This window comes from Lates calcarifer, linkage group LG2 (genome assembly GCF_001640805.2).
Source record: "Lates calcarifer isolate ASB-BC8 linkage group LG2, TLL_Latcal_v3, whole genome shotgun sequence".
NCBI classification, from domain to species: Eukaryota; Metazoa; Chordata; class Actinopteri; family Centropomidae; genus Lates; species Lates calcarifer.
Window position 1 is genome coordinate 22,681,843 of NC_066834.1, and position 19,485 is coordinate 22,701,327.

Sequence of the window (19,485 nt, forward strand, 5' to 3'; positions counted from 1 at the left end):
GTGGATTTTGCTAAGCAGCTGACAGAAATGTAATGCTGAGCTATTTTAAGAGAGTAATTATTACTATCTGGTTTTATAAATTTGTCGCTTAACAACTTGCATCGATTCTCAATGCCATTCCTCAGTAGACGGGTAATTATGCACAGCTGGGTATTGATGATGTCATCAGTCTGCACTGGAGTATCATGCAGGTACAAATTAGATTTAAAACCCCACAAGAAACAGAAACAATTCAGAGGAGCAGGGCAACCTGACAAAAATCTCAAGAGGCTGACTTTGTGAAGAGGTGCTACGCAATTTAGATACTAGTGCCCTGACACTTTCCTAGCTAATATACTTTTAAAAAAGGTTAGTGCTTACAGAACTAGTACAGAACATTCACTTTTCCCACAGGGGACCACATTTGTTACTAAGCTAAGCTATTTGTGTATTTTATAATTTTATTAGTTCATCATATATATATATATATATATATATATAAAACTATGAAAGTAGAAAATAAATGAGGAATGATGATTTTCTGTTAGTTGAAGTTGTTTGGAGATGCCTGGGAAATTGGTGCAGTTCATTTCCTCCTTCCTCCTTACGCTGATCACCTCCCTGGAAATTATACCCCCCACTTTGTTTCACCATTTCTTTTAATTGGGGTCAAAATGAATGGAGGAAAGATGTATAAAATACCAGTGAAACTGAAATTATATTACGATATTAAGGATTTAATTCATGCCTTATTCAGAAATTTTTTCTTTATTTTGTGAAACACAAATATACAGTATTATTTAATGATTGGTGTAATAAAAAAGGCTTAAAGTAATTAAAAGTAAAGACATCTTACTCAGGTTTGAAATTGAAAGAGTGCGCATAAAAGTTAAAGTGAGATTTAAGGCAATGCTCTCTTACATTCACATCTGCTGTAGCACCAAGACTGTGTGAAACCAGTAAGTTATTAAGTAGCACAGTGGACAGTTTGATTTTTAACAAGCATGGGATGACGTGCAAGGCATGGTGTGTGTTATGGCATGGATGTTACTGTACCTGGGTATGGACAGCAGTCGAGTCAGTAAGGTCGGTTGGCATCCTTTGGCCGCTTTAGCTGCACCTTCAGCCTCTTCATGCCTATCTGAAACCCGTTCATGGCCTGGATAGCGGCTTGAGCACTGGACGGGTTATCAAAACTCACAAAACCTGAGATGAGCACAGAAACAGATCGAGAAAAAGAGAGGGAGATGGGGGCAGAGAAAAATGGGAAAATGGAAAAAAGGAACAACACATGAGTTGAGAAGAATGGATAGAGATGAGAGAGAAACAGGGAGTGGAGAATGGGAGAAGGGGAGAGACAGATAGAGAAGACAGGCACGATGAAAGAAAAAAGGGGGGAGAAGAAGACCCTTTTTAACTCTCAACAATGACACAACAATAGGTCTTTGTTTTCTCTTTTCAGCAGATTAATTGAAAATCTCTGAATTAAAAAGATTACATAAAATACCACAAAGGCTAATAACACAGATATTAAAAATCAAACGGAGAAGAGCTATTAGAAACCGGGAGTTTAACTTGAGCAAAGAACAAAAAAAAACATGAAAAGGTGTTCAAAGATTAGAGAGAAAAATGGAGTCTCATGTTGTGTGTGGATTTTGAGAGCAAAGCAGTGAATGTTACCTGAGTGTTCGAGCCATGAAAAGAGTGGCAGGGCTGCTTGTGTGCGTGTGTGCGGAAGCGCATTTTTATGTACGTGTGTGACTGAGCATGTATCTGAGTAAAGAGTAAAGGGCATGGGGGTCGTGACGAGATGCTAGGAGCAAGGTGTGTAGGACGGAGGTGCCTGCTGCTCTGAGTTATCACCTGGGTGTCGAGGCGGAATGAGCCCACAGCTTTCCACACCGGGACTCCTTGCCTGCTCTTATCAGACACCTCTGTGATTGACGGCCCAAATTTTCCGCCTGCCAGCTGATTTGATCACACCGCTATGGGTCCAATTTAATTTGGGGGGAGAGGGCAGGCTTTTGTCAGTGCGGGTGAGATAAGGCTGCTGCTTTTACAAACCCTTTAAACAAACTGAGCAGGGAAGGGCCTGTCAGTTGGCAGTGATCCCCCCCCTCCCAGCCTTACAAACACACACTCACACTATTCCTGGCTTTAATGAATCTCCATACCTCACATTTACATCCACATGCCAAAAGGATGATAGGATGCTGGGGGTCAAAGTACAGAGGAAGAGGAGAGGACAAGAATACACTGCAAACTTTAAGCACTTGAATCCATGTGTATAAAAAAATAAAAGCAGAGTACGGTATTTGAACACGTTTCCAGTTTCAGCTGTTTTCTGGAGACAAAGTAACTGGCTGATGTTTCATATCTTTGATGCAGCACTGACTGTGTGGAGCTGTGCAACTCAATACTCCAAACACTACTAGTGTTTGAGGTATGGCTCTCACCACAGCCATCCATATCAGCAGAACGTCTGTGCACATTGTAATGTTATGCATTTTTAATAAAAACACACACAAAGTTGCAAACGTTACGGGTGACAGTGGGGAAAATACAAGTCGAGGACCAGGCTGAATAGCTGAGAATGCTGCTCTACAAACGTCTCACATTGCGCCACAAAAAAAGACTTACTATCTACCCGTTTCTACCACGGCGGTTCAAGGGCTGGTTTGTAGCCGGTGCCTTATCTTGAACCAGTTCTTCATGTCTCGACAGCCAAGCAACTGGCTCTCAGGCAAGAAAAGTGGTTCCAGAGAAGCATCAACACTTTGCTGGTCAAGAACCAAGAACTGTTTACATCAGGGGCTGTGGATGGGTTTATCGTGGCCAACTAGACCGACTAAAACTTTCTTATTGCCATTTTTAAATAATTTGGAAATGTTCAAAATCAATATCAAGATGTTTGGATGCCACTGTAGGCACTCCACACTATGGCAAGCTGGTTCTCAGAGAGTTTGCAAGTTGATTCAACTCTGAACTGGCACTGTGCACTAATGGTGTTTGGTACTACAAAAACCTTTTTGTGCACTAATGCAAAGGTGATATCTTGGTTCATAGCCTGGAAAAAACAATGTCCCCTGCTGGCCTATAACTACCACTCAACTCCCTTTGAACAAGAAGTCTGGGTGATCCATTGAAGTTTAATACATTTTTATTATGCATTTTGATGATTATATTATATTGGCCAAGTGCTCATGGGAGATTTATTGGTCCTTTGTGGCTGTTTAGGCTGTTTAAAAGTGTTTCTACAGTGGTGAATCTGTATAAATGTATGAATGTATAGATGAGCACAGCTGAAATGAACCTGCGCGTGTAACTTTCCCCGACTTAAAAGTGGGAAAGAACAAAAAAGCAAAACTACTAAAAAAAGAACAGCAGAAAAAGGGTATATCCTGTTTTCAGAAGCCCTTTAGGTAAATTGCATCTCCTTGTGTATATTTTTTTTTCACCGTATCTAAAAAGCAGAGGGTTTCCTATTTTAGGTATGTGTCTGTCTTTCCATTCTCAGCAGACCTTTTGAAATTCATTTTCAAGCTAAATCCAGCTAATTCCACTTAACAAGGTGAGCTTTGATCACTTTTAAAAGTCAATATTGAGTGACTAAACGCAGAGGATTAAGACTAATGTTGTTCTCATAGAGTCGCAGGTTAAATTAAACACAACCATATAGAGTAGCAGTAAATGTCTGTGGCCTGTGTATTTTTGCCAAATGGATGTTCTATATGTTTTTGGTGACAAAATAAAGCACAGCACGGGCTAATAACACAGTATATATGTTTAATATAAACACTAAGTGGCATCGCTAGTTTTTAAATTAGGTTTCTGTAACCTGTGATGCTTGTCATCTTAATTTCTTTAATTACTTTGGGATGAAATATTTTATAAATCCCCTAGATCTTTCTTCATATCTCCTGCACGGTTTCATATCAGATCATGTCACATATTCATATCCATTTTATCACAGCGCAAATAAATAGACTAAATTGAACAGACATCTGTCTGAATTGACAGTGATGCATCCCTTAAGAGTATACTCCAAATCCTACTCCAGAAATATATCCTTTATAGGAATATGCTTTGAGAGCTCCTCCAGTGACCTTTTCATCATATTGAAATTTTCGAGCTTCTCTGTAAACACTCCATCTCAAAGAGCGATGTCTGATTATCTCCTCTCAAAATCCCAAAATGTAGTTCACCTGTGCTGCAGAGAAATCAGGCCACAAATACGCATAGATGTTTCTGTTGAAACTCGCAGGAGCCATGGTTAGCAATTTGCTTCAAGTATTTCATTTACATGATCAATATTAACTAAATATTTAACACAGTGTAATTACTAATATAGTGTAACATGATGCTTCATAAAATATAGTGTGTAAATCAACTTCTACAACAGCAAGCTTGATTTTATTAGAGTGTGTTAGCTGTATTTAGATGATGGATTTAAGTTAATGTTTTTTAGTTTTGATTGGAAGAATATGTTGTTTTGCTCAAACGACAGGAAAATTTAAATCTTTGTTAACCAAATGCTGACATATCTACTGGGTTGTTTCTGTGTTAAAGATAATTAAATTGTCATGTAATTATTTTTCATTTTGTCCTAATTGAATACACTCAACAGTGTTTTGTAAATTCTCTCTTCAGCTAATAGCAAGGTCGCTGGCTTTGTGGCTAGAAAATGATGCCTGTTTGGTATCCATCACTGCACTGGGAAAAAGAAGTGTGTTTCCTTCACACCAGTGTTTGCAAGGCCAAGTTTTGTATTTTTTATTTATTTATTTATTTTACAATGGACAATTCATCAGTCCTTCCATCTATCCATTTTCTGTGCCTGTATACATCCACATACAGTAAATCTACACATGTCTGTGTGGTCTACATTGCCCATTAACCACACCGTCAAGGCTATACTCACACATTTTTAAGATGAAGTGTTCCAAGTTCTTGGAGGCCTAATAACTTATCCCCCTTAAAGCACAGCATCTTCTGCCTAATTTGTTAATGTCTTACAAAAGAGCCCTGAGGCCTCTGCTATAAAAAGGAGGTAAGAAATGATTGGGAAAAAAAGCCCACAAAAGAATCATGGGTTAAATTGCTGTTTTTCAGCCAAGATCTTAATTACTAGCCGTGGAAAATAAGCCAGTGAGACTGATGAGGTCACCGCCCCTTTGTCCTTCTCCCTTGTTGACTGACGGATAGTGATAGCAAGAGGCATATGTTTAGAGGAGAGCACACACAGGGAGAGAAAGAGAGAGACTGTCCTGCGAGGGATGGGGAGCGATAGAGAGAGAGAGAGATAGATAGTTAGATAGAGAGAGAGAGAGAGAAAGACAAGGTAAGCGAGGAGGAGAAAGCCTCATAGACATGCCATGTTGAAGAGAAACTGAAAGAAAGCCAATGCTGGGAGTCTCTCTCTCTCTCTCTCTGTGCCTGTCTCCTGGGTGCTGCTGTCCAACTGAATCAACAGCAAGGCCCACACCAGTCTATTATTATCTCTTTAAGCCCATGGATTCCACCTGCACCGCCTCCACCCTGATGAACTGGTTTGCTGTGTGGGAGGCGAGAGGAAAGGAGGGGAGGGGTGGCGGGATGCTGCTGGGTTACCTGGCTGGAGGATTGGTAGGTGGGGGACTCTGGGAAAATGCTTTTCTCTTGGGTAAAGGAGGCTGGGAATGGTAGAGAAAGATAGATGGATACTGATTGTATTAGGAATGGTGTGATAGAGAAGGTGATGAATAGATGTGTGGAGCAAATGGCAATTGTGGAAGGATCTTTGGGTCAGTTGCTAAATGAGTGATTCATTCATTCAGAGCGTCCACCTTCTGTCACACACACATAACCCCCCCGTTTCCATTGCTGAGCCCCACCATCTTGTTAGATATGCCTGTGTGATGGAGCCATGTGCACCCCCCCCCCCACCCCTTGCTCAGTGGCATGTAACGCCACCTTTAAAATGTTAATTGCAACTTGATTAGGATAGACACTGGGAATAAAAGCAAAAGCAAACACTAATTGCAGGAAAGCAACAAGAGACATGAGAAGATTGCCAAACGCAGCCACGGTGTCACTTTGTTCATTTTAATTATTTTTTTTTCTTCTTCTCTTCAATGTCGATTTTTCACTCACCGAAACATTTGCTCTGATTAGGTCGCTCGGTCCACAAAGACTTTAGCGGAGATGACGTTGCCAAAAGGTAGGAACATTTGCATGAGCTCCGCATCTCCGAACTCCTGGGGCAGGTGATAAATAAACAGGTTGCAACCTTCTGGCCCTGGTGATGAAAGAAAGACAACAGGGAGGTTACATGGGAGCATAAACAGGAGACGCCCAGAGAGACTGACCATAATAACATGGGTGGAAAAATGACTCAATAAAGCAATCACGACTATAATCCAAGGAACACAGGAGCCATGTAAACAGTTACTTGTGGCACAAGTATTAGTTGTGTCTGGTATACGTGGAGTACACATGCCTTAATCCCACTCCCAAGTGTTCACACACAGTTGTTTGGTCAGCTCTTTTTGTGATTTCCATTTGAATCCTCCCGAGAACCTCATTTCACATAATAACTGGACAGATAGGAAGCACTTTACTAAATCTTATTATACAGTTAAATTTGACTATTGTCTCAGAAAAGGTGCTGGCAATTGCTCTGCGCACATGTAAACAGCCACAGAGAAACAGAGATGGGAGATGTAGAAGAGAAAAACAGCCAGATATAAAAACAGAGACAACAGGAGGAGGAAAAAACACAGAGAGGCTGATTGAAAGAGAAAGACTGAGATGGATATATTGAGAAAGAGAAACACTGAGACGCAGAAAAAGAGAGAGGAGGAGGAGGCGGCAGAGCACACATTAAGACATAAGCCAAGTTTTTGCCCCAATTACTGTGTGACAGTAGGGACTGTCTTCCAATCTCTCTCCATCCCTCTACACTCATCCACCCAGCTGCCACATATTGTACAGGCCAATCTGGATAAAGGCAGGAATGAACTGGAGAGAGATGGAACCATGGACAGAGAGGGAGAGAGATGTGATGGACTCAGGGACAGTATGCTTGAAGCTGGCTGCCTGGCTAGCATTCTCTCCTGTCTCATTGCTCAGGGTGATAGCATGACGAGATGAGACTGGGGCTGGTGAGAAGGCTGATAAGAGGTCTGCAGTGGTGGCTGGCTGTAGTGCTGCTATGCCTCAGAGAGATAGAGGACACACACGCACATGCACACACAGGTTGACAGAGTAGGGAGGTTTTTTTTTTTTTTAAAGGCTGAATCTCAGTTCTGTCTGTTTAGGTTTAGGTCTCTTATGGAGAATTCATGCTTTGAAAAGAGGTGGTTTGTTTGAGGAAAAGAAACATTTGTACTATATGGGCAGGACATCATTTGTTTTGCTGCACACATCTTTACCTCTAGTCTTGCAAAAATAATACCCCTTAGCAGCATAGCAGCCATTCACATATATTCAAGTCTGTTCATTTAGCTATGTGGAGTATAAGTACATTTTTTGGCTGGGTAAATTTGTGAGTGTAAAATCATACAGCGTCGAATACTGTAACATACACAGGGTTTTTTTTTTTTTTAACTCAAAAAAATTTGTACACCGACCCTGATCTAATGAATCTTAAATATATATAATTTTTTATCTCAAAGATTGCATTGGATAATTTTTATTTATTGAACTCATATGTTGAATGCCAACAAAAGTAAATATCTTTTACAGTAGGTCTATGGGGCTTAAATTGTTTATTTAAAACTGTTTGTGTGAAAGAGCTAAGTAGTAAAGCACAAAATATCTGGAAGTGCATGCTAACAAAGTTGATCTGGCTGCATTATTTATACAGACACATGGTTGTATGACTTATTCACACAGTTTAGAATGATAATCTATTTGGTATGATTCACATATGCAGAATTTCTTCGTATTAATCTTTTTTTTTCCCAAAGCAGAGGTCAGGTCTTGGGCAGTAATACTACATTTGTGAAGAATTAAACAAAATCCAGAGTCAGCTGTGCAAGTCTGATAAATTGCCTCGAGGGGCGTCACTTAAGGTAGCATAGGTAGGGACTGAACACTACAGTGAAATAAAAAATCTTTGATAGAATAAGAGCTCTAACCTGTAGCCCACATCTAATTTCTGCTTGAGGCTAATGATTTGAGACTACATTAGCTGCAACTAGCATAACACACCTGAATTTCCAACTGAAGTGTCAGCACTTAAAGTTGCATTTTGTGCAATGCAGGTGCCAGGTTATGACAAAGAAGAAGAATGGTATAAAGAAGACAGTGTGGTTCAGTTTTTTCTTTCTTTCTTTTCTTTCTTTTTTTTTACTGTCCAAAGTGAATCTGAGCGCAATTCTAAATTGGTGGAGAACTCTTCTAAAACATTCATAATGTAGTTGTGTAACATATTGTTGAGACAGCTTCTCTCAACAAAAACACAAAAAGGAGGTCCTGAAATTTGAATGAAGAATGACAACAATAAGGCATACAAAGCTACATGTTCTTTCTGTTTTCAACATTTGCTGTCACCTCAAGCAACCACTGACATATTGATTTGTTGTTACATCGTTTTTTTCACCTAGGACAATCTGGAAATTATTCTGCTCAGGTTGGTGCTGATGCACCTAAGCCAGTGCTCTTGACATGGGTCTAAGGTTGTGTCCGAAATCTTTCACCACTGCCTATTTAACAGACACACAGTACTTTAGTCAATAGTGTGTAGTAAGTTGAGATTTCTAAAACTTACTAAGCATCGTCATATTAAGTCATCAGTGTCAACTGTTGAGTCGCACAACTACATTTTTCACATCTATAAAATGCATTGCATTGCATCGGGGAACTGTGAGAAGAAAGTAATGTAAATGAGATTTTTGAAGGCACTATATAGTGGATAAATTTACACACTTTGGACACTAAAATGGTAGAGGGCAAACAGTGCAGTGTACAGCATAGTAAATAGAGAGTAATTTTGGACACAGACGTATTTTTGTCGATATGGACAGACTTGGTAAAGTTGGCATTGAACTTAAGCAGGAAAAACTTTTATACTGAATTTTTTCTTATAACCAATTAATATTCTGTGCCGATTAATATGATATTATAGTTTATTCACAAGCATTTGACAACACTGCATTTCTTGGGGCATAATCATATACAGTCCCGATATTTGCTGTGTCAGTGTGTGTGGCTGTATAGTACTGACATGTCACTGTGCTGCCTGAAATGCTTCAGTGAAGTGAAAAGGACACATATTTTCAAAGAGTACAGTAAAGATTTGTCTGGTTAAAATTATATTTTTGGATTTGGGAGGATTTTCCTTGTTGATATACGCACAGACACAAACTGATAGAATGTATTGTTGAAATTGTTAGCTTTCAGAGGCAGGTTGAAGCTGAGGCTTGACTGTGCCTGTGTATTCAGGTTTAGGTGTCTCTTGTTAAATGGCAGAGCTGCAGACTGTGGCAGTGGACTGAGACAGACTGGGAGAGCAGCCAAAACCCAGAGGAGGCCAGAACTCAGACAGGCCACTGGCTCAACCAAGAATAGCTCTATGTGTGTGTTTGCCCGTGTGTATGTGTGTGGTTTTGTCTCTCTGTGTGTTTGCATTACCACAACTTCTCTAATTCTAGCTAATGATTAAAATGCTCCAAGGTAGCAGTGAGAGATGGGATGAACTTAACTGTTGTGTATTTTTTGTGAAAGTATGCCTGCATGTATAGCAAATAAGCTGCTGACATGTGAAGATAAGTTTATGTGTATCTACACTTTATTCATACACTTCTGCACTGTGACCCTGGCGTGCACTCTCACTATCAAAAAATGCAAACATAAACTAACTTTTCCTCCAGGCAATGTTGGAAACACTCAATTTCAGAGTTCCTATATTGAATATTCATGCCACTCTGTGCTGTCTCATACAATCATATAGATGAATAATTGAGACTGACAAATGGCGTCAAAAAAGTGATTTACCATCACAGTATATCCTATGCTTTATTACATCTGATGCTGTGGCATAAGAACGAACACTACACTAGGAATGGTAATAAATGATTATGCATGCAGCTAATTAATCTGATGAATATTTATAACCACTTAAACACATTGTAATGGACTGATTAAGCAGTCCAACGCTGCGAGTTTGAATTAGTGCAGTTTTTGAATAATGACAGAGTAACTTTCCATCTCACTGCTAATGTTCTTCTCTTTAAATGGGAAGCCTTTTTCTCACATTTTCCCCAGCCAGCTTTTCCCCTCCCTCGCTAATTCAAAGCAGCGCAGCTACATTAGAATGGAACATGGCAATTATCACCTTTTATCTTGGGTGGGCGCGCTTGCTCGCTCTTACCTTCCCTCTGTTGCTGGGGAATGATGGTTGGTTGCTGGGGGAACGCTTGGCTGATTGGCGCATAGGCGGCAGGGTAGGCTGCTGTTGCAAAGGGAGAACCAGAGTGGAATTTTTCACATCTCCATTTTCATATTTGACACAACAAAACTCAAATCATTATTCCATTGTTCATTTGCGTCCTCTAGACATTGCATAAATAAATTGCATTATGACTGGGAGCCTGGGCTCATTTGGCTGGTGGATCACTGCACAAAGAGCGTGGCGAAAAGGGGAGCGGAGTACAGTTCAACTGAGCAGACACACAAAAAAAGAGAGGGAGACTTACACCATGTTAATAAGAGCTGATGTCAGGCAGAGTGCAGTGGTCTAAGAGGTCTATGTCATCTCTCATGTAGGAGGCTATGGCAGGTTCAGATCCGCAGCTCATGGTGTACTTTTGGAATTAAGGATTTTTTTGTGTGTGTGGGTGTATAATCAAGTCAACTGAAAATCCCTTTGCAATCCTAATGTAAAGTAGCCTAATCCGTGAGGAAATTGGCTGGTCATCCGGCTATCTCTACCTGTCATAGTGTCTACTGATGTGACAAACAGAAAAGGGAGAGGGTAGAGGGAAAGGGACAGATGGAGGAAGTGAGAGAGCAGAGGAGGTAGGAGAGACAGATCACCTGCGTAGTGTTGGACGCCAGCATAAGCCTGTTGGAGAGGGTCGGTCACCGTTGGACTCTGTGCTGCAGAGAGACGAAAAGAGAGACAGAGAAAGGGGGGTGACAAAGAGGGAAATGAAAGCCAAAAAAGACAAAGAGAGGACGGAGAATGGTCAAGACAGATACAGAGAGCGAGGCAGAAATTGGCTTATCTGTAGAGAACCATCAGGGGGTGAGATCACACAGGGAGTGGGAGAAATGTGGGTTGTCACATCTCTCAGTTCTTCAGAATGCTTGTTCGCCCCAGATGTTTGCATCAAATATTAACAACATGCCAAACAAACCACTTTGTAGTTCATTACAATTGCAGCTGCCTTTGCATAATGCAGAATGGGAAGTGTGTGTCTGTCAATTCTTCAGGAATCAGTCCCAGACAGCATTAAGAAGCCAAGGATGGGCTGAGACACATCAAATTAACCATAATGAACTGATGGATGAACTGATGGATTCATCATGATACTGGGGCTGGCTGCTCAGAAATCTGCCAAAGATGCTGTTGATTGACCCTCGAGCCTTAAACGCTTCAGTTCAAATCAGAAAAAGATGTCATGAGAGTGTGAAGTAAAAAGGACTCTTGTCAACTTTTAAACAGTACTATGTGATATAATTCAGTTTGTCACAACTGACATGTTGAACTTGCATCATGGCAATTAGGTGATGTTCTTATTCAGATCAAGTACAACACTATAATAATCAAACATTCATAGATCACCATCAGTACAAGCAGTTAATCTTAAGAAGTGTCAGGGTCAGAGCAACCATCTCACGACAGTAGATGTTACAGATATATCTCATGTTTCTTTTATGTAACCCTTGATTGGCTCACCTGGGTAAGGATGAATACCATTAGGTGTAGATGGGCTCAGAGGTGGGCTGCCCGTTGCTTTGAGGCGGGAGGGCACTGAATCCGTTGACCCCGATTGGGGTGGCTATGCTGGGCACTGCTGTGGCAGAGATGCCTGGGGGTGTGCTGGTGCCTGCAAATAGATACAGAGTCATTACGGGAACTGCAGGGTGCACGGTTCACATGATACACTCTCAAAAATAGGGGTACAAGAGAGGTATATTTTTGTACTGAACATTTCCTCTCAAATGCGCTACTGTATAACAGGCACATAATGGGTCCTCATGAGCACAAATGCGTGCCTTTTGACCCACCATAAAGGTACAATGTTGTTTGGTACAAATTGGTACCAATTCAGCCGGAACTAGAGGTACAGTTACTAAAATCAGTCGAGGTAGGATGCTGATTGAGGTGTAAGGGTTGCACTCAGGTTTTCTGAATATTTCCTTATTATTATACCTCTGTTTTAAGGTATATTTTTGGCACTTGGGTAACTTAACTGCACGTTGAAAGGTAAAAAAGCATGGGTGCAAAATTGACCTACAAGAAAATGAACAGTATATTTAATGCAGAATCCTGAGCCTCTTCCTCTGACCACATTTCCTCCTTGTGGTGATATTCCAAGTCTATGTCACCTTGTCAGTGCCCCTTTGTGCTGATGGATTTTTATTATTTTTCTAATCCAGGTGAAGGGCATTTAGGTCTTGTAGGATTATGTTTGATAGGCATTACCTGGTATGTGTAGGCCTTGTGGATTACAAATGCCAGGTACAGCGTCGAGCCACTTTATTTAATACATTTGCAATGACCCTGCCGTCAGGCGGCCTGCCTACTTAGTGTCGAGCCATCAAAGCTCCTCATGACAAGGGCCAAAAAGATAGTTCAGACTGGGGTCCGGGATTATCTCACACAAATCTTTGCTCTTATATTGTATAAGCCAAGGACTCTGCATCCAATGTCATCGGATTGGCTGTGTTCCCAGAAAACACACACTGTCACAGAGACACAGAGGGAGAGAGCGACAGACAGACAGAGCGAGAGAGCAAGAGAGATAATGAGAGAGAGGAAGGGAGAGAGAGACTATAATGTGGCTGCCAATGAGTGTCAAGGAATGCTGTACATCTTCTCCCATCATGCCTCACTCAATACAAGGCTCCGTTTCCTTTAATTCAACACTGGTAATGTCTGCTTCAGCCCAGAATATGAAGCCTACATCTTAAAAAATGTAACAAGGACAAAAGTAGAGAGGCCTTGAATGAATATATTACTACTGCTTCTATAATTCTTGCTAATGATGAAAATGTTCCAGGGCAGCAGTGAGAAATGGAGAGAGAAGTCCTGAATGTGTGTGTGTGTGTGTGTGTGTGTTGTGTGTGTGTGTGTCTTTGCACACGCCTCTGCTCATTGCACCAATGCCAGGTAAGTGTGTGTGCGCGTGTGTGCGCCTATTAGTGTATACCTGAGGACGGTGTCATGGGAGTAGCAACCAGGCCGTTGACATTGAAAGCTGCCATTTGCTGCATTTGCGCGGCAGCGATGGCTGCCATGGGGTTCAGGTAGGACCCTTGTGTCGCTGCCATCAGGGCTGCTTGCTGTTGCATCATCTGCTGTAGGATTAAAGAGCAGTGGGGAGAGAGGCGAATGGCGGGAGGGATGGAGGGAAGGACAGAAAAGGAAAGGAGGGTGAAATAGCCGCAGGACCAGAGCGTGTTTACTCTCACATCTCTGTTTGCTTGGCCCATGCCTTGTTCTTGAACAGAGTGGTCTGTGTTGCCCTGCAGCGTTGCTTCCCAGCTACTGTAGCACAGCTCTGGCCTTGTGCTCATTATACTGACACAAGATAAAGGCTATGTGCTGAGATGAGTTTAGCAAACTGGAGACTATGTATATCTATATTCATTGTATATATGTATATGTGTGAGAGAAAAAAATGGGTCCATGGTGGTAGAGTTAGTGGAGAGATTGTGCGTGAGTGGGCGATTCTCACCTGTCAGGGTGAGTTGTTAGCTGCTGTATGAGTGCAAAATCTCACAGACTCCTAACTCAGGCTGTGACTTTCATGTGTGAATATGAAGTGGGGGTGGGATGGGCTGGCAAGGAAAGAGGCAGGGGGTGTGGGTTCCTGGTAATGACGTGCACCTCTGTTTGAGTGTAAAGGAATATGTGTAAGAAGATGAAATGTTAAAGAGGCAAGCTTGGGTTGGCAGTTTAAATTCACAGACCAAGTCAGGAAATGTGGGAATGGAAAGTGAATATGAAGTGGATGTTTGCAACTGCATGAAAGAAAACAGTTGTAGTACTGAGCATATATGATAAGCAGCTTCCCTGGACAAATGAAGCGATAAAAAGACACAGTATAAAAAAGCAGTGTAGCATTTTCCGTAAAGCCTATGTAAATTTGGACTCTAACAACCATTTAATAGTGTGAATCTCTTAAGGAGCTGTTCTCTGGAAGTGTCACATGCCTAGTGGGAGAGATCGTGAGTTCAAACCTCAAATCACAACATTTTTTGTTTTCTTTTTTAAAGCTCACCGTCTCCTCCCCCGCCGGGCTGAGACTTACAGCATGAGAGTAGGCGCCATAGGCCCCAAACTGGATGGTCATGGGACTGAAGATGCCGAGCTGGCCCGCCATCTGGTGCATCCTACGCAGGGTCCTCTCCTTATCAGTGTCAGCAAACTTGACCACCAGACTGGACGAGGCACCCTGGAGGGACACATATATTTACACGGTTAGTAAGTATGCAACTAAACTTCCATATTTATACTGGGTTTTGTAGATAGATCCAGTTTTCCACTTTTGATGTGTATCTTCATAAGAATTGTTTAATGGACACTGTGTAGTGTGTAATCATGCTTTTTCAGTGGCTGCCTGGACATTAACAAAAGCAAATAAACATAAAACAAACAAATGAGAAAAAAGGAATCTAAATATACTAAGTCTAAAAATTATTTGGGACTGTCAGAGTTTCAACAAACTAGGGCAACTAATAATACTAACTTTTGCAACTACAATGGTTACTTTCAATCAGCAGTTTTGGAGATTGCACCTGCCACTTCAGCCAACCAGCTAATGAGCTGGTGTTTGTTAGCCAAAACTGCCTGTGGACATCCTCAGACTGAATAAATAGTATTTTACTGATAAAAAAAAAAAGGGGGGGGGGGGACACAGCAAGACAATAACACATATCTGTAACTACAGCAGCAGGCTCACATGAATTTCTTAAAGCTAATTGAAAGCTTCAGCCAAAGTGAAAAAAATGACATCATTACTAATGTCACTGACTGACATAGTTACATATGCCTGAGAAGTCTATTGCTCTAGATAATATGAGATGCTTTAACTGCGAGTATGTATGGTTATGAATGTATTGAACACTATCAATCTGACCATAACCTAAATACAGACCATTTAGAAACAAGGTTGCTGGACGCATGCATTACATTTGCATCTTTTATTGTGTGGTTGAAAATAGCTTTCTCATAATGTGTGCTTCTCTTGGGGAATGACCTACAACAAAATATTGACTAAAAAGATGTAGAGCTGATCTGTATCAGTACAGCAACCTTCTTTTATTAAAAACATGAGTGCAGATTCTTGGCATCACCGCAAAGGAGAAACAGTGTTAAGCATGTCATTCATCTCTGCCATCTGATGTCCAGCGTACACAACACTGCAGCCTTCAAGATCTAGTATTTCTAAACCATGGAACTGAATATGCACCACTCATGACTGCAGTCACTTAGCTGTCAGCGTTAAACTGAAGAGAATAGTGAGTGATATTTGCTTTTGTGAACTTTCCAACTCCACTGTATACACTGGGAGTGAACTGTGATCCTAACCAGATCCCACAGGAGTCCCAGTCCCCCACTGGTGAAGCTCCACTGAATACAGTACTAGGTAATTAGGTCTGACAAAAGCCTTCGGCATGTGGAGGGCGAAGTATTGACTAATGGCTCTGCCTTATGGCAGATATAGTTCTGTATTGATGTCCATGCTCCTGAGTTTGCATCCAATTAAATCATTTGAGAGACAGACCAGAGTCAGTTCCTCATGTGACATCCAGGCAAGGAGAGAGGGTGGGAGAGCATCTGTGTGTGAATGAGAGACAGAGAGATACATACAGAGAGAGAGAGAGAGAGAGAGAGAGAGAGAGAGAGAGAGAGAGAGAGAGAGAGAGAGAGAGAGAGAGAGAGGATGAGGAGGCTGCCAGGCAGAGAAAGCAGCCACAGACACTGTCAAGAGGACCAGGCTCCTATTTAATTACAGGCAGTGCATGCTGGGAAAGAGCATGGAGCACCACCAGGACAGAAGGACACAGGCAGCCAGGGGGCAGTCAGGATATGATTAGTAAGATCATAAAAGCAAAGACACGGGGAGAAAAAGACTCCATAATCACAACTTGGATCCATCTCACACAAATCTCTTATCCTGACAGGGTCGGTACAAATTTATGCTTTGATTGAGATTTCCATATTTTCTTTGGTTGTAGAAATCGGAAATGCAAGTGAACTGCAGGGGACACAGTGACAGTGAGGCTGACCAGTGTGACTGGCGCTGCACACACCTGCACATAAGCATATGTGCCACAGTGTATGAGAAATTGAAACTAACAAAGCTGGACCAAACTGCCCTACAGGACCAAGTTTAAGTTTGAGCGTGACTTACAGACGGCACATTACATAAGCAGTGCTATCCAAACAGAAAATCACAGAAACAAATAAACTTATGCCCTGTGAAGTTGAATATTGCAATAGCACAGTGAGAGTGTATATTCAGCCACAGAACAAACACAGTCTCGGCCTTATTGTAGTTCAGCCTTACTTCATGCTATTTCATAGTAATTCATACAAAAAGTGTGTCCTATTTTTGTAAGCCCTTCATGAAATTTTAAACAGGAAAAGCTAAGTGAGAGGGCAGTGCCAGGGTGGTCTTGTGCCTTGGGGTTTTGTTAGTCATGGCTGCTGCAGCAATTCTTACACAAAACATAGTTTAGGTTGTCATATATTTACACTGCCAACACCTGACATTAATTGTTGATTTTTTGCACAATACCCCAAAGTCAGTCACCATTTTCCTAAGCCTTATCCTCCCCTCAGCAACAGTTTATTTCCTGTCATTTTCTGTAGAAAAAAAAGACAACTATGCATGTACTAAATGCAAAAAATACACAACTTCTTGTTCAGAGGTTCAGAGTTTTTTGCAAGCCATTTGACTCACCCATGTGAAAATGTGTCTCAGAAACATTCTATTAACACAACCAAGAGAATGTGTTGGCTGTAGATAACTGTGAGAAAGGGGCTGAGGAATGAAGGAAGGCATCAGCATGCACCCCAGGGACAGTGCGTCTCAGATGGGATCCTATCAGAGCCAGCCAGCACCCCACCTCAGGCCAGAGGAGACCCATCTGGTGTTTCTCCCTTGGTGCCATTTCAATTAGTTAAATCAATACTCCGACTTGGTGGCGTTAACAGCACAGTTTTTCCCTCTCTAATTTCATTTCATCCCACCTCCTGACCTTTTTCGGTTCTTTCTCAACTTTGCAGGCCAGTCAAAGGGACTGGGCTGTTGGATTTAATGAGGCTGGCACTGAGCAAACATCTTCCTCCAGCGTTGTTGCTCAAGCCTGCACACAGCATGGGGGCCTGGCATTTAGATCATATTCATTTTCTGCTTTGTGTGTCTGTGTATTCTTATATTCATTTAATACCTCATGAAGAATGCATTGTGAGCATCAGGACTGTGAAAGCCCGAGGCTGCCTGTACTCACTGCACCGTGAAGTGAGCCAGACTAGGCCAGACTGTGAGGCGAGTCTGGCCTGGTCTGGCTTCTCCCAGCAGAGTGCTCTGCTGTAGACGACAGCACGGGAGGAGACCCACTCTGCAGTGTCTACACTGAAAAGTCTTGGCAGCAGCACTAAAGCACTACAACAGCCTCTGTAGGTGTTGTCAGCACTGCCACTCATGTCAAAGCCTAGCATTTCTGACTTTCATAACATAAAAGCCAAAATATCCCCTCTGGAGAAAAAAAAAAAAGAAGAAAAAATCTTATCCTCATCCCCGAATAGGAGAATCTCATATCCTTACATCTCAAGTGGATGTATTCTGACTAGATCCAGGGCCTAATCAGAAAAAGCAGATTTCAGAGTGTGATCCCCCTCACGGATCAGGAGTTTCTATCCACATAAAGAAAGAGTAATATGTGGCCAGGTAATGAAGGAACAGGTGGCAGCAGACAACAGGCACTGGATGCAAAACAGCCACTCCTCACTGGTAGCAGAAAATCACAAGCTGACAAACAAACAGAATAATAACCTCCACCGGCATGACTCCTATACCTGGAGAGAAAATGAATTCGCTGAATTTGATAAGGGCCAACAGGGAGCCTTCACTTTTGACAGGTACAACTAAGGAATTTGTCACGGGTTCAAAAACTAATCTAATTTCTTGAACAACACACTTGACTTGTGAAAATCTCCCATATTGGATTTTTGTATAGGCCACGAAGTGTGTAGATGGGAAAGTACACAATGGTAATTGAGGGATTAGAACTCAACTACACCAGTGAAACGGCAATATGCTTTTATCTCTGCATTACTGTGATACAAAGACACTGGTGTTAAGTGTCTACCAACAGGTAAACAGACACTCATCTTCCATCCTCTACAGAGGCTTACAACAATATAATATAACAACATACTCATTGAAGGGAAACTGTCATTTTGAAAAAGCATACTAATGATCAGCCACTAATGTGATAAGAACCTTATTTTCCATTCATTCAACAAACATATAGCAGCTACTTTTACATGACAAATGAAACTTCCAGCTTTCTAAAGACTTAAAGACTCTAAAAGTGCTAATGGAGAATCTGTAAGAAATTAATTGAATACACCATAACAAGTTTGTTTGGTAATTGGATGAACCTCCCGTGGGCTTGGTATTCAACTCTCTGAACCTTGCTACATCTTTGCCAGCCTCATGGGAGGACTGTCTCTCATTAGCAGTGGATGATGCTGTCTTGGGTCTGGTTTCGCTGTCCACCACATTACTGCTGCAGGTGCCGAGCACACTGCATCAAGCCAGAAGACACAGGAGCAGAATTCCTGTCATTCATGATCGTATTTTCACTTGGCCTGTAATGCTATATTTTGTCCATAAGTAACAGTATTCGCTACCATATGTGATGATCGCAACAAATAAAACTCCATGTAGTGCATCACACATACCGAGGTTCTACAACAGTTTCATGTGGTGTTTGATGACTTGCGTGTTACAATGACAATGCTCTGTGGCTCGGTCTTATCTCTCATTAATCCAGAACTATAGTATCACACACATGCATGCTCTTGTTGCTGCCAACACCGGCAAGCTCCACAGGCCCTGTCAGCTATCGCTGTGACACCGAACATGACAATGTCTGCAATTTGCTGGGTGCTGTCTGCCTGCCCTCGGCTTTGCCATTTGAAGTTCTGCCACCTGGTCCTCCACAGCCTTACTGTAATGCAACAGCTGAACCAGTGAGAGTGCCTGTTCTGTGCCCAATCACCTTTTAAGTTAATTTTGGAAGCACCTGCAATCTGCAATAAACATCAATTAAAGC

At 41.7% G+C, this 19,485-nt stretch overlaps 1 protein-coding gene and 1 long non-coding RNA gene across 2 annotated transcripts in view; one reads left to right on the forward strand and one right to left on the reverse strand.

Moving 5' to 3' along the window:
- LOC108876968 (uncharacterized) overlaps nt 1-14,549 on the forward strand; it is a 79,368-nt gene extending 64,819 nt beyond the window's left edge. Inside the window, exon 3 of the long non-coding RNA XR_001960056.2 lies at nt 14,410-14,549. This is a non-coding gene — a long non-coding RNA (uncharacterized LOC108876968). The remainder of the gene's footprint in view (nt 1-14,409) is intronic.
- celf6 (CUGBP Elav-like family member 6) overlaps nt 1-19,485 on the reverse strand; it is a 137,977-nt gene that overhangs the window by 12,741 nt on the left and 105,751 nt on the right. The window contains 9 exon segments of the mRNA XM_051076972.1: nt 1,036-1,185; nt 6,112-6,130; nt 6,132-6,256; nt 10,334-10,414; nt 10,999-11,061; nt 11,864-11,885; nt 11,887-12,014; nt 13,341-13,488; nt 14,415-14,588. Coding sequence (XP_050932929.1) covers nt 1,058-1,185; nt 6,112-6,130; nt 6,132-6,256; nt 10,334-10,414; nt 10,999-11,061; nt 11,864-11,885; nt 11,887-12,014; nt 13,341-13,488; nt 14,415-14,588 — 888 coding nt within the window. The 3' untranslated portion in view covers nt 1,036-1,057.